Genomic DNA, 16,080 nt, shown 5'->3' with positions numbered 1-16,080 from the left:
CTCCTGCACAGCCCAATCTGGCACTCTAACCAATTGAGCTAACTGGGAGGCGGTTTAGTCTGATTTGAAGGAGATGCACTCCTCTAATAGTGCTTCTTCAGGGCAATAAATGGATATCAGCACTTACCCGGGTGAACTTAACCCATTCCACCCTGAGTTTCTCTTGTTGATTATTCTCTTTCAATTATCATGACCTCAATGTTTGATTCAGTAGTGATTTTAGATGCCAATTACTCCTAAGGGTCATAACTTCAAAAGGCTAACTTGTTGAATCACTGGCAGGGGTAATTTTCTTAGACTGAAACCCTGTCCTGAATGATTTATGCAATTATAGTACTAGTCATTGTAAACTGAAGACAAGAGGGTGAGCTGTGATACTAGGTACTAGCCAACTTGATTCCAGCATAGACCTACATCCCAGAATGCCTTTAAAAAACCAAACAAGAGATACTAACCCCACGTGAATGCAATGTGTATGCTGCCTGGTCATGCATTTATCTCACACAACAATCCATCTATATAATCCACCTCTCTCGAGGCAACCCCCCACCTGCACATTGTAACTTTCATCTGTGGGAAAAAATTGGATTCAAATTCCCCAGGCAAGCACCATTTTTATTGAAAGATTCTTTGCGTAATCAATGGACAATAAGGAATTTTGCAAAGTCATGTACTGATTTTTGGTGCAGCTCTTTGGATTTTTGCATGTAAGCATCATTCTGTAATGTGACATTTTTCTTCTGAGAAATTTAGCCACAGAAGTGGACTCTTCGCCTTTAAACTCCTTCATAATTAAAATTAGATCACTTGTACGCATGCATTCTGCTGGTTCAAATTCCCCACCCCATCCAGGCCAGGTTCTAGATTCCCACCAGTTACATTTGATGAAGAGGGAGGGGGGAGGGGGGGGGGGAGGGAGGAGTATGGAATTTAAAGCTTCAAATTGATTGGCAAATGAACCTCTGTAAGTTAATTAGCCTGGAAAACTCATAAGATGCAAAGAAACAAATATAAGCAAGAAAGTCTAGCCCTGTCTTTAATTAAGATTAGATTTTAACTCATTTCTATACAAATGCTTTATATTCACCCTTCATGTGACATGAACATACCTCTGTGCATACCTATTGACTATATCAGGCTCATTACATAGTGTCATGAACAAAAAACAAAAAGCCTTCATGAAGAAGGAATTTGTCATTTGAAGGTCAATGTTACTGAAAACTAAAAAAACTTCTTTCATTCATCAGTGGTACCAATACATGAGGTTGATAATTTCAGTTTCTCCTAACCATTTTATCCTTGCAATCTTTACTATCTCACAACAAAATTCACCTACTTTTTCCTGTCCTTATAAAATTTTTTTTCCTGAATTATTTCCCAATCTTTAGCTGTCAATATTACAAAAAAAAGAAAACCTTTATAATTATATAAGTTACACTTTTATTGTACCCACAATTTTTTAAGAGCTTATCAAGCCTCATACTCTAACACCCAGAATAAGTACAAACAACAATTCATTTTTTAACATAAAATAATAAATCATCAATTAAATAAAGCAAGTACTTAAATCCTTGAAGAAACTTTAAAACAAGTCACTGCAACAAATTCTACTGGTTTAAAATCTGAGGTCCAATATGGCTCATATTAAAACTGCCATTAGTCAGTACATCCTTAACTTCAATTTTAAACCAGTTTAAATTTGTGTCATTTGTTCTGCCCACAAAATTATTTTGCAAGGACAAAGCTTTCACCAGAAGTATATGATTAATTAGGCACGTCACACAAGACAACTTGTCACTGCTTCTGATGTATTGCAGTCCTTAGCTTGCTGTTCACCCTAGTTTAGGTAATGAATTATGTTTCAAACCCATATGATTTGGAAAAACATATACACTTAATTAAAGTAATCTGTTAACTTCTAAGAAGCACCTGGTAAAATAGCTAGTGTCCATAAATTAAAATCATGAAATCAAGGATTAGCAGTAAAGATGGATGGTCAGAAACTGCTCTTTTCTAAATAAATTTCTTGTTTAGCAGGGGATGTAATATTCCAGGCTCTGCACTTTCTTTAGACTCCAATATCTCAGCATTCTTTGAGGCATCACATTGTCTGCTGTACGTATCTTTGGCAGTTAAACACCTGTTATTTCCCCACACCCTACACTTCAGAAGTCTGCAAACCCTTAGTATGTGTTGTTAACATTCCACCACTTTGTCTGCTGTGTTCACATCTTGGACGCCAACACCAACAAGCCAATCCTGATGCAATCAGCACTAAAGCTACAGCAACCCCCGTGGAAGCAGTGATCATGACAACTTCATTTTTTTTGCCTGTTCCTAAAAGTTAGAAATGACATGAAATAAAATAAATATATCTTATTGACCAAGTGCGAGGGCCGTACTGGGAGAATATCGGCCCAAGGTCTTGACAGTACGGACTGAGCACAGCGAGGTCCGTACAAAAAAGACAGAAGGCCGATATTCTTCCAGTACGGTCCCGAGCAAGCTTCAATAATGAGAGATTTATTATACGACTGAAGTTCAAAGGGACACAAGTGCGGTATCATTCCGAACCATTCGGGACAGTGCCCGGTCCAATACTTAGAGAATATTGAACGGCAATAGAGCATTTTGATTGGTTGATTTTAGTTATTGGCCCTCTGACTTCCCAAGTCGTCTAATAAAGCAAGTTATACATCTTCATGGGATTGTAATTTAAGGTGGCTGCATGCATATGAACACATGTAGTTTTCGTGTGCGCTTTTGATAATGCAATTTTGCATGTGCACGAGGATTGCAAAAGACAAACATGCCATCAATAGAGCAGTCATTCTATTTACTCAACGCGTACCAGCACTTAATCTATAAAGTTGGTGCAATGCATTGATGGCTTTAATCTTTTATTACAAAGATCTGTTGGAAAAGGAAATGGTGCAAAGAGCCCAGCAATTCTCAGCTTTTTCTTTGTTAGCAAAAGAACCATTGCAGTGCATGTGTAGTAAATAAAAAATTACAATTGAATGGAAAGTTGCTTTCTAGGAAATATGCCTATTTCTTGAGAACTATGCACTCAAATTTCATGAAATTGGGCATGAAAATACTTAAGGAAATAAGTAACTGCATGGAGTATTGAAAAAATTGATTTTTAACAAAGGAAATTCTAGATAATCCAGTGAACCTTCAACAAGGGATAATAAAAGATCTCTCTGTAAAATTGTTAGCAAAATGGAGTTAACTTGTGAGTATCATCACCATCTCGTTGCATGCAAATTATAAAGAAAATCTAATTTTCTACAAATAACCAAAACCAATTTTAAAGGCCTGTTTATATTTATTCATGTTGCCATGGCAATGACACATATGTCAGCTTAACTATCAAAGAACCAAAGTTTGTGTTGTTAACTTGCTAATGCTGCCATTTATGGCGACTGCGAGATCAAGGGTTTTAGAGGAAAACGTGAAAGAAATTACACGGGTATCAAAAATTGTGTTCTGCCACCTTAACTGGGTATAGCAGTTGTTTTCTTGATTTAACACCAGATTCTCATAACTAATTTACAAGGAAATGTGTAGCAGCTAACAAGGAGAATCAACAATCAGACCTTGGGAGTTAAAGGATTAAGGGCCAATCAGTTAAGAGAAATACTCTTTAGATCAATTTTGGAAGCAATTGTATTTATATTGGTCAGCAGACTTGCGTGCAATCCAAATGTTGATATTTGAGATATGTGTTAGTGTGTTACAACATAAGTATGTGATATTTACAGTTGAATGTACATTTACAAAATTAATGGTTGGCCGCAGCTAAATGGACTAAAATCTGTGGATTTTGACATACTTTAACACATTTTTGTCCGGTTTACTTCTTTTATACATGCACCTATCTGTGAATTGATACTTAGGTACCTGAAGTCGTAGTTACTGTTACTAACTCATCTGTAGTTTCATTGCCTTGTCCACCAGTTTCACCTAAATTGAATAAAAATTAAATAAATGCTAGCTGTAAAATAACATCAAACAACAAACAACCTATCCCTTCCTAGCAATACCATGCATATTGTCCCTTAAACTAATCAAGCCATTAAATGAATATAAACTTATTTACTCCTGTGAAGGACCAAAGACAGACTATTTCTCCTCACCATATCAAACAATACCAAGCAGACATATGATAAGAATAAGGAAAAATATCAATTAGGAGATTATAAGTTGCAACAAATCCAAATTATCCAAACTAAATAATAAGAATTGCATGGCAGATAGTATGGATGGCTAAGCTTCTGGCTCTAGTAATGCTGCAACAACTGCATGTTTTGTTGATTTCCGTTGGGCCAATGTGGATTCATTTTACGTGGAGTAAAATAAGTTATGGAAATTGAATATTACAAATTAAACAGGATTTATCACCTAAAGTTACTTATATGTGACAGATACACTTGAATACATAGAATAAGTAATTTTGGTAACAACTTATTGATGTTAACAACCCTTTAAGGCATATATTATTTTAAGGTCTAGCCTCATTTCCATGTTTGGACATAAGCATAGCATTTTCAACCCACGAGAGGGGTGTGCATGGACAAAACCTGGCCTAGGCCATGGCCTACCCTGTGGCTTACTCTATGACCTACCGGTGGTCAGATTTTTAAGAACATAAAAATAAAATCAGTAAGAGTCAAACGAATACGCTGGTGTACAATTATCTGTCTCCGAAAAGGGTATACTAAGAGATCACTAAAACGATTTTCAACGTCCGAGGGAACGAAACACTGCAAATATCATAGCACTCAACCATAACGGTAGGTTAAGGGGGAGGGCAGAGGAGGGGCCAATATTACGTGGTCGCAGAGGATATGCAAAATAGCGGCCTTATGATGGAGGCTGTCAGTTGGTAACATATAGTGGAGTGCCGGTGTAAAAATGTAATGAACGGCATTATTTCGAAGAGCATACATATCCAGGTAAGAAAACGCAAACATTACGTGCCAGGCCAATCTTTTAGGTGCCCTCAAGTGCTGTAGAGCATTGAATTTGCAACAAGCACCCCGGCCAGGACACGCATGCATCGCCATCGTCAACATTTCACAAACTTTACTTGCTTTTCCAAAGAAAGGGCCAGTATTGCACTAATTTGAAAGGAGAGCTGATATGATGATGTTTGCCCAAAAGTTGTGTTTAACCTGCTTCTGTTCCTTGATTTTCTTATTCTATCAGAAGGTTAAGAAATTTTGATCAGAATGTGGCCGCCAAAACAGCAGAAGAAAGTCGTTAGTAAGACAGTACTCAGGAAAACATTGAAAGGTTTCCAGCAATGCTATCCTTTTAAAAATCTGACCACCGGTAGGCCATAGGGTAGGCCACAGGGTAGGCCACGGGGTAGACCACAGGGTAGGCCATGGCCTAGGCCACGTTCTGTCCGCACCCCACGAGAGCAGCCCTCTGCACAAAGAAGTTACGTAGATTTGTCAGATACAAGTTCAATACGGAATAAAAAAAAAGTGGTAACATTTTGTTTCCATTAAGGATGGTTTTGAGGCATGTAAAGGTGTAGCCTAGCTTCCATGCACAGGCAATCAAATGTAGCATTTTCAACCCATCACAGTGGCTGTCAGTGCAAGTCACAAAATTGCAGACATCATTTTTCATGTTCCTCAATGTCCACTCAATATAACAAGATAAGTGGCTTGCTTTTTTCACAAAATTCCCATGGCATCATAAAAATCACTGATTCCTACAGGTTTTAATGCTCTGAAGGCCTCAACATAAAAATCTTAATCATTTAATAAGTTGATTCAATTTTACTAAAACTAATAACCATTGATTTTAGATTAAACTCTACCTCTGATTGGTGGGCTGTCAGACATGCCTTGACCACCTGGAGACGGAGTGTTGACTACAGATAGAAATTAAAACATTCATGGGTAAAAACTAATAATCTTGGGGTTCCAAATCAAGTTAACAGTTGTTCACCAGTCTTTTTTACTGTACTTCAAACATTTAAGGGTATTCCCTAAAAACTCTCAATTATCCATTTTACAGTTGCATGCTTGGTTGCCAAGCCTTTGAATGGGAGTGAGGCTAAGGGTGACCTTGTTATGATACAGATGTTGCTGCTTTTCAAATGTAAATTACTTTGTTATCATGCTAAATGGATGCTGGTCTCTATCACAACAAGGTCACCTTCTGCATCACTCCAAATCAAAGGCTTGGTAACCATGTTTACAAGCGGTAGGCCTACCCTACCACCTATTGATGGTCAGATTTTTAAAAACATAAAAATAAAATCAGTAAGAGTTGAAAGAGTACGCTGGTGTAAATGAGGAGGATTTTGCAATGAAAAACTTTTTAGCATACCTGAAATTGGCGGCATAGTAGTTCTTTGGGCACTTGTTGATACAGTACTCAACACCACTGAAGAAGGCACAACTGCAATAAAATCAAACAAATAATCAAACAACTGAGCTTCCATGGAAAAATTATTAAGATTTTGTTCATTGTGATATGCACGTAATCCAAAGTAACCAATTTTGGGCAGCAGTAGTAGCTTCCTAGCACTCAAGTCCTTTTTCCATATTCCTATGTGATAATTATGACTTTGCACTGGCCGTGTCTCGAAAACTCAGACCTCGAAAACTTAGACCCCAGACCCAAAAAACTCAGACCCTCTGGGGTCTCAAAAACTCAGACCCAAAAAATAAAACATTTACACCGCGTGAATGCCACAAGCTGACTTGTTTACTGTTCGTTGACACAGTGGCATTACGTGCGCTGATCATGAAAATTATTTGCCGAGAAAAGAAAAAACAGCTTGCAATGTTAGATATGTGCAATGATCATGAAAATTATACTCAACATTTGTATAGATTTTTCTTTTCGTTATGGTATAAGCCAAGTTTATGTCCACAACGTGTTGTGTCATTAGAAGCCATTCACAAGGTGTGTTGCATGCCTGTACAAATACAGGGTCAGGGTCCTTATACTTCCCTTATTTTAAAGAATAACTGTGTATAAACACTACACTGTCCTCCAGTAACTTCTTCACAATCACTGTGTCTGACACATAGCCGTGAATGAGATGTTTAACTTTGACAACAACTCCAAACAAACCGCGTCTAACAATTCCAATTTCCTTAAAATCTTCATTCCAAAATTGCGGTAAATCAGTCACTTTATTTACCATAGCCTTCTTGGTAAAATAAGGCAACTTATAATTAAAAGCCATCTTCAAATCAGAAATTATGAATTATTTATCTGAAACCTTTGGCCGCCATGTATGATCAAATGTAAAATGAAAAAGTGGCGGGAAAACACGTCACCAGAACTTTAAATTTAATGATTAATGAATAGAAAGAGTTTTTTAGGGGGGAAAACAACGAAAAATTTTACGTTTAACAAAAACGACTTCTCCTCGACCATTAATTAATGGTCTATTCTGCTTAAAATTCAATGCAGGAGACTCAATTGCAAGAATTTCTCGAAGTATAAGGACCGCTAAAGGTTATATCTGCTACTGTCGCGTGATGCTGGTCCTGTATTTGTATACAGGGAACCATCACGCAACACACCTCGCGAATGGCTTCTAATGACAAGACATGTTGTGGATATAAACTTGGCTTATAGGATAATGAAAAGAAAAATCTATATGAATGTTGAGTATAATTTTCATGATTGTTGCACGTATCTAACACTGCAAGCTGTTTTTTCTTTACTCGGCAGATAATTTTCATGATCCGTGCACATTACAAAAATAAATGCCACTGTATCGATGAACAGTAAACAATTCAGCTTGCGGCATTCACACAGTGTAAATATGTTTTATTTTTCGGGTCTGAGTTTTCGAGACACCCAGTGGGTCTGAGTTTTTCGGGTCTGAGTTTTCGAGACACCCAGAGGGTCTGAGTTTTTCAGGTCTGAGTTTTTGAGACACCCAGAGGGTCTGAGTTTTTTGGGTCAAGGGCCCGTTTCTCAAAAGTTCTAGTAACTTAACGGGCCAAAGCCATGTTTTAAAATTGAAAATTTAAAGGATAGGAAACCAGGTTCTGGCTCATAAAGCAGTCCTTTCTGTTTCTTTAGCTGATAGTTTTATTGTATTATTTTCAAAACTTTTGAAATCCCTATCCTAAATGAAAACAGAACAGCTTTACGGGCCCGTTAAGTTACCGGGACTTTTGAGAAACAGGCCCCTCCTGGGGTCTAAGTTTTCGAGGTCTGAGTTTTCGAGACACCCCTTTACACTGACTGTTATCAAGATTCAAGGGATAAGGGCAGAAGTGAAAAAGAAAGAAGAAAATTCATCAAAAACTTTAATTGTATCAAGTAATAAATACCTGAGGTTTTGAAGAAATTAGTGGTACTTGTAGCTTGCTCAGCCACTGCAGAACTAACTTTCTGAATTTCTTGAACAGAAAAACAATAAAACAATAAATTTCAACATAAACAATGAATGGTCATAATGAGTTTCTATTTACAGATGCATATCACCTGTTGATTTGTAACAATACCTAGTCAGAAACATTAAAAATATATATATATTTCACACCACTAATTAATATTTGATTTCATAATTGATCTTCTGACATTGCATTAATTTGAGAAAACATCATCATTAAGAAAAATTATTATACAAATATGGTTACTTCCACTCAATTCCTAGCTAACATTCTGAAATTCTTGATTAATCAGTAACCATGCACACACTGATGTTGCAAACCTCAAAATGTCACCCCTCACAAACACAAACTTTTAATAGACAAAAATAAGAGACTTGGTCAAAATTGGTCAAGAAAATAGTGTAAAATTCAATGTTACAAAAACAGCAATTCATCAACTTTGAAGGTAGTTTTGAATCATACAAGAATAATAATGCATTACATGATAAAACCAAAATCGTAATGATGCTAATAACAGGGCGTAAAATTAACTTTTTTTCCGGTAGCCACTTGGTTCCTAAATATTTTAAAGTGGTAGCCAATTTCAAAAAGTTGGTGGCCATGATGACACACACACACAAAATTTTTTTACCCTGTCACTGTGCTAGATTTATCTTATCATAGCGATACAGTCACTCAAACATCACAAATGAGCCCGCTAAATTCGCACGAGCTACAGAGAGGACACTAGAATGGATCATATACAACTTTATAGGTTACCTAAATCCAAGATGGCGTTTAGTGACGGTAGATTTACATTCGATATCGTGCATGTGCTGCGTTTTGGAAACGAGCTTAACGAGGAACTTTGCTGCAGATTTATCTTTAAAAATCTTCAACAATCACTAGATCTCTAGGTAAGGTGTGATTAGAAATTCTAGTCGCCAATTTGGCGACTAATTTTCAGGATTTGGTCGCCAAAGTGAAAAATTTAGTCGCAATTGTACGCCCTGTAATAAATATTAATGATGGTAACAACAAATTGCTTCCTTCATAACATATTCGCAAGTTTGAACACAATACTAAACAGGAATAATATTATTGAGGTTTTTTAAATTGAAGTGACAGAGGACAAGGATACTAATTTGCCCCCAATTCTAAAATTAAGATCGGAGAAATTTTACCGTTTCTGTAGAAACAAGGTATATAGACATGTACTTATTGACTAAGTTTGATTGGGCTGAAGGGTAAAATATTTGGCTCGAAGTCATAACGTGTGGACCACCTTGCATTTGGTCTGTGCCTCATGAACAGCCAACTATTTTCCAGTCTAGCCCAAAAAAATTAATTAAGTAAGCATTTTTAGCTTATGGCCACCAAGTGTTAAAAATGTCAAGTGAACCTGAATACTCCAAAATAAACAGGGACTCTCAGCCACATGAGCACATAAAAAAATTCTGGAATCAAAACCTTACTTCCTTTATCTTTTTTATAATCATACCAAGATGCTTCTAATTCCTTAAAACCAAAACTTTTTCTTTCTCATATCTGTTTCCTTCTAAGTTTTAGCAAGAAACCGACATGAGGTCAGCAAGGTAAGTTGGCTTCTTGTGGACCGGTGTCACTGTGGACCTTCCTTCACAGATTTGGACCCCCTATTAAACTTTGCTTTTAGGGTTATATGATATGAATGATGCTTAGCATCATTTGTATCATATAACCCTAACCCGAAAACAACCCCAACCTTAACCCTAACACTAAACTCTAACCCTAACCCCAACCCTAACCCTAAACCCAAATCCACCAGCTGATCTGGACCGGGAGGGTCCATATCCGCTAGCAGATTCGGACTAGGGGTTCGTATCCGCTAGCATATTTGGACTGGGGGGTCCAAATTTAGGGGGTCCAAGTATGTTAGGAAACCAGCTCATGTCAACCTGTCTGGCCCTTCACATGTCAGCTTTTACTATGGTTTTTTATGGGATTGCAGGTCCGGGGCTGAACGGGTCATATGATAATAACTACCTCTCATATAGCTAGCAAGATTAAGTCCAGAGGTTTGGTAAATCCTAGCACTCTGATTGGTTCTTACTTGTATGCTAGGTCCACATTTTGTCATATGGACCATTTCCACAGAAAAAATTGCAGTCATAATTAAGCTATGTAATTTTGGTAGAGAAAGGAAGCAAATTCAAAATAAACAAATTATGACTGAGTGCCATGTCTTTACTACTTAGTAACTTCACTTCCTTAAGCTGTACGTGCTAAGGATTATAGGTCCTTGGTCAGTTTTATAAGGACCTATGGTCAATATTCCACAAGACAGCAAGGTCACTCTCAGTTAGTAAGAAGTTATTATGACAGTAACTATAACCAATCGTGAGAGCTATATGGGGGATATTGGCCCAAGGTCTATTAGGCAGTACAAAACAGCTGAGGGCCAATATTCCCCAATGATATGATTTACCTCAGGACGACCTTGCCATTATAATAACAAACATTTTTCACCTTTAGTTTGATTTGAATTATGTAAATGTACTCTTACTAAATTTTCTTTGTTCCTGTACAGTATTTGTAACCCTTCATCAAAATCATAGCTGCTAGTAATACTTAGCATTATATTTTAGTACTAACCTTTTACTGTAACCTTTTTGGTATCCAGGAAATTACATGCCACATGTACACTGTCAAAGATGTGAGTTATGCTGTAATTTCCACTGTCCTGGAGTGAAGCATTTTCCATCTGAACTCTCAGATGGGTGATATTACAATCAAACATGACCTTTTTGGAAAGTATGTTTAGATTTGGCTCTAAGTTTGAGATCCAGGTCAAACATTGGGAACCTTTCGTCTGATATGCAAAACTCTTTCCATCCCGGGAGAGGCGATAGCCTCGGAAGTTCACATCAGATTCCATCAAAGACTTGTCAAAGATGAGTTGGATTGTATCCCCTTCAGATATTGTTATTGATGACTCTGAAACTTCAAAAACAAAAAATTGAAATTCTACTAGTCATCACAATGAACTAAACATGGATTTGAAAACCCTCAACCATCCAGACCTATATATATTATAAAGTTGTATTTTTAAGTATAAGTATTAAGTATATTATAAAATTGTAATTTTTAAGTATATCGACACTGTGTATATATATCTGAAGAAGTTTTGAATAGTTAAATCTTATTATCTTATAGTATTATTTAACAATTATTCGCCTCAGGTTCGGTGAATATATTCGACAATATTCACCGAACCTGAGGCGAATAATTGTTTTAGTATAATTTCAGAGCTGAACAACAGGGAAATTTCTAAAATCATAACATTTTAGTAACATTTATTGACATTTTATTTTAACATTTTATATAAACCGCATAGAGCGGTTTATATAGTGTCATATAAGGAACCGCTCGACCAATCAGATCACTGGAAACTCTTTGCTCAGCTCTGAAATTATACTAATAATATATATTTATCATTAATAAGTTATTTAAGTAGTGTCCCCGATTAGTAGGCCTGAGGGCAAGCTAGAAGATGAGACACTTAAATAAAGTTGTTGCTGATTGACATGATTCTAGCTTCAATGGCATTACATATCCATGCCAGCCACCAAATTACAGGACTCTGGTTAAGTTTCAAGGATCCTTGTAATTAACAAATGGTAAACACCACAGCATACACTATTGAGTTATGGATTCACGCAGGAGGTTGCTAAGCACAAAAGAAGCGTAAGAGTCGCTCGAGGCGATAGCCGAGTGCGACTCTAGCTTCTTGAGTGCTTAGCAAACCTCCCAAGTGCATCCATAACTCAATAGTGTACGCTGTGGTGTTTACCATTTGTCTTATAACACAACATTGATACATTGTAGCTAAAGAGTTCCCTTTTATATAAGAAATCTTATGTGACCAGAAATAACAAGCGCGTATGGAAAAATAGTCTTTGCATTTGCTCGCATCAGCAGCGTACACCCATGGGAAAATGGGGGACGCTAAATTGACCAATCAGAGCACGCGCTTTACTTTGGTTATGTTATAAATGAAACTTGTGGTACTCCACACAAATTAGGCTTTAAATTTTCAAAGGTAAGTGATTAATCATAATGAACATTTGACTTCTTCCAATATTATCATTAACACTATAAGCAGGTTGTAGACTACTGCAACTTATAATAATAAACAAGAAAAACTATGGCTTAGTTTTTACAGTTAGTAAAATGTTTCATCTATTTTCGTTTCTCAATCAAATAGCTAATTCTAGGTAAATGCTTGACAGGGTGAGTCCATAAAATGAAAGAAACACAATTTTCTGGAACACTTACGACAAGTCAGGTTAGCATCAGTGACATTTGAATTCTCAGTTGCTGTTGTGCCTGAGAAAAGAAAAAAGGGAGTTCAATAGGTTATTCATAAGCTTAAAAATAAAAACAGGTAAATGGTAACATATGGGGAGCCATTTGTGTCAGAAATACGAATTGCTAATGATGAAACTTGATTACAGCAATGTGGAGGAGGTCACCACTGGAGGCTGCCAAGCTGCAAACCCTGTCTTCCTTTCGTCTCTTGACAGCCTTTGGCAAAAGTAATTTCACAAAAAGAAGTTACAAAAGGCCCATGAAGGTGAAAAGATACTGTTAATGAGTTGATTGACATTTTATTTAAGTTAATTATTGAGATATTGAGACCAAGATGTAAATTAGATAATTATGCAATTTTCCGAGCTTTCTTCTTGATCCTCATAGATTTTGTTTGTCTCAAGTCAAAAGTTATAATACCATAAACACATAGGGTTGGTTGTTTAAATGAAGTCTATTAGTTTAAGACATTACTTAAGGCAAATACATGATTTAAACATTGTTTCAACAGACAACAGTTAAACAATGTGTAAATTACATTATTATAATACAGCTGATTCATGTTTTTCACAGTCAAGGGCTAAACTGCGTTATGGGGGAATGCATGGCCTTTTGAGTGATTTGCTTGTACATTTTGAAGGTTTTGCCCAAACATGGCCTCAAATCCGGCCGAAGGACAGATTTTAATGAAGAAAACCTTTTGTTGGTGGAATCAGGAAGGTTAATCTCAGATATAGAAAGTAAAGCATATGACAATAAGACTTTGACAAAGAAGGCAAAAGCAAGGGAGGAAATTGAGAAAAAGATATAACTCCCAAAATGCAAATGGGATGAAATGGAGTAAATCAAATTAAAAGATGCTGGAGGCAGTTGCAACCACATTTAAAGAAAGGAAACAATCCGAAGTGTGCCATTGTTTCAAGAATAACAATAGTATTCTCCAGGGCTGTGTGCAGTCCTAAGTGCAGACATCCTGTGAATAATGGCTGCATGCAGAAAACACTGTTACACCAAAAGACCCAGTCATATAAAATCTCAGAGCAGTTAAGACTTGCTGCATGATTGTCAATGCTGATTGGCAGACCTCCTCCTGTTTAATGTTTGAGATCATGCTCTAATTAATCTTCGAATGAGGTCTACAACTGAGTCCTCACTGAAGTGATAAGTTGCCAAATTTTCTAGATTACAGATGATGTCTACTGGCTTCCTACCATAACTGTCCGTGATACAGTAATCCGTATATCTTATAGTGGCTGGTAATGAAAGTGCCTCATAAACAGCGTCTAACCCAACCTCCAAGCAGTTCTAACTCGCCACTTTTCTGGGGTGGTAAATGGAAGTTGCGTGACATGACACTGATGCATTCGCGGTTTGGTAGAAATTGAAATAGGAGACGCGATGATTAGAGTAATAGGTTTTCTGGAGAGAGTGTTGGTAGTTGTGATGTGGTAAACGTTGATGAAAAACAATAAAACTAGGATTTGACGATTAAGAGTAGAGTGTACCCCAAAAGTTCGGTCCAGTGGTTGTACAAGGTCTAAACACGGTTGTGGACGATCGGTGTTTACATAATTGATTTCCACAGTTTAAGCATGGGTTGGACGGTGATTTTCATAAACGCTGTTAAACTTCGCTTCAATAAATTATTGGCCCACAGTATGGTTCGCCTATGCTTAAATTATGCTGAACCTCCATCGCTTATGTTGTTGCACAACAAACGCCGTTGTAAGATTCTAATATTTGAAAGCGCTAAATGAAAATCGCTGGACCTAGCTTGCATGTTCTGAGACAGATCTGTAGCGCTAAATGTCAGTCCTAATTTTAGTATTCATTGATCACTCGATAGTATTATCATCTGTGTTATTGCGTTTGAAAGACAGCAGTCGTAAAAATGTCAATCGCTTCTGTTACCACCGATCATTTATCTCTCCCGAATATGAATCATATGGTTCGAACATGTCAACAAAGACCCCGAGACGTAGCAAACCACAAAGCTAAAAAGATTTTCGAGAAATACGCTGACACATAATGTTCCGAAAACAACAGTCGTTAGCCACTGTTAATGATCTTAATCCTTCGTTAGTGACAGTACATTACATAAATCTCCGTGATAGACTCATTTTACAAACGACCCCACAAGTTCATGTAGCTTTAACACTCATCGTTTTAAAATAAAGGCTATCTATCTGTGACTAATGGAGCATACATCATCGTGCACTAGCTTCAACTAGCCTAAATTTCATCGAAAAGGATATTTCATTCCGATCTAGTAGAAGATGTCAAAGGGACGCGTTTAAAAAAGTGTTATTGACCATAATCTTTTCTTACCTAAAGTGAGTGATAGCAAACAGAAGATGAAACACTTTGAAGCAAAATACATCGTGGGTCACCTTACACGCGACCGTAGGCGTGAGTATATTGCACCATATTGGGTAGATGTTACACTTTCACATGCTTGACTGACCACGTGATCGTTCTGTTTGTCAAGCCTGGAATGTCCTTTTTTAGCCCCAAACCCTCTCCAAGGCTTCAGTCGGTACTACACCATTACCATCGTACTTTGGGTTTTTCGCAAGCCTCAATTTGTCAGTAGAAGTCCTTTTGCTCAGCAGACTCGAACCAAACAGGGCCCGGCGATATCGATAATATCGACCGGGCTAAATGGCGCCCCAGTCCCTAAAGTATGAACGAGGTTTTAATCCAAACATGTAGAATTTTTTGCCCCGAGGCAAAGAAGTATCTCTTTTAGCCACGACATATTAAATATTTTCCCGTACAGTAACCTTCTCAAGTCTGTCATCAAAACCGCAAAATCGAATGTGTAATGGGTAGATCTGTGGGCTCAACCAGTGCTCAGCTGATTATAAGCACCGAGTCACAACGAAATCCTAACGTGAGGCATCAGTCTTCACATTGTCCATTATTGTCTCACGATCATGTTCACAAACAAGATCCTCGAGGACTTTCATACCGAAAAGGGAAATTCCCGAAAACTTCCGGTCTTCTTCCGACCTCGGACGGTTCCGTAAGCTTCTTTGAGTCCAAAAGCCATAAAGGAAATTTTGTCCTCAATCTCCTCGAAACTTCTCGATCGCTCTTTCCGTTATTACAGACAATGTCAAAAAAACCCGGCGCGGCTGTGTAACTTCTCATGTTTTGCATCGATGTAGCCAGCTCTCAATCGTTCCTATGCCGTTATTACAGACAAAAGGCAAAAAAGTAACGGCTTCGCACGTAACTTCTCGCATGGCGTGCATCAACGTAGCCTGCTCTCGATTGTTCCCGTGCCGTTATTACTGACAAAGGCGAAAAAGTAGCGGCTGCGTAACTTCTCTTCATTTACATCGCTCGCAGCACATGC

General features: G+C 37.4%; 1 protein-coding gene and 1 long non-coding RNA gene across 5 annotated transcripts; one reads left to right on the top strand and one right to left on the bottom strand.

Annotated features, from left to right (window-relative positions):
* Positions 1-1,011: 1,011 nt before the first annotated feature.
* Positions 1,012-16,054, bottom strand: LOC148724158 (uncharacterized). 3 transcript variants are annotated; one of them, XM_088732682.1, is made up of 8 exons: positions 15,048-16,054; positions 12,687-12,737; positions 11,004-11,345; positions 8,328-8,396; positions 6,355-6,426; positions 5,840-5,893; positions 3,907-3,969; positions 1,012-2,337 (listed from the first exon to the last, which is right to left on the bottom strand). In XM_088732682.1, the coding sequence occupies exons 1-8, from the start codon at positions 15,097-15,099 to the stop codon at positions 2,159-2,161; spliced, it is 882 nt and encodes a 293-aa protein (XP_088588808.1). In that variant the 5' UTR covers positions 15,100-16,054; the 3' UTR covers positions 1,012-2,158. The 3 variants fall into 3 exon arrangements, with proteins under 3 accessions (XP_088588808.1, XP_088588807.1, XP_088588809.1); XM_088732681.1 differs by having other exon boundaries at positions 11,004-11,351; positions 15,048-16,049; XM_088732683.1 differs by lacking the exon at positions 12,687-12,737 and having other exon boundaries at positions 15,048-16,052.
* On the top strand, positions 9,140-14,211 carry LOC148724159 (uncharacterized). 2 transcript variants are annotated; one of them, XR_015991549.1, is made up of 3 exons: positions 9,140-9,286; positions 9,933-9,964; positions 12,866-14,211. It is a non-coding gene; the product is annotated as an uncharacterized LOC148724159 (long non-coding RNA). The 2 variants fall into 2 exon arrangements; XR_015991548.1 differs by lacking the exon at positions 9,933-9,964 and having other exon boundaries at positions 11,032-14,211.
* Positions 16,055-16,080: the final 26 nt, after the last annotated feature.

Source organism: Stylophora pistillata, chromosome 9, assembly GCF_964205215.1.
Source record: "Stylophora pistillata chromosome 9, jaStyPist1.2, whole genome shotgun sequence".
Classification (NCBI taxonomy): domain Eukaryota; kingdom Metazoa; phylum Cnidaria; class Anthozoa; order Scleractinia; family Pocilloporidae; genus Stylophora; species Stylophora pistillata.
Note: the sequence above shows the minus strand (reverse complement) of the source record. Positions and strands in the feature narration are given on the sequence as shown.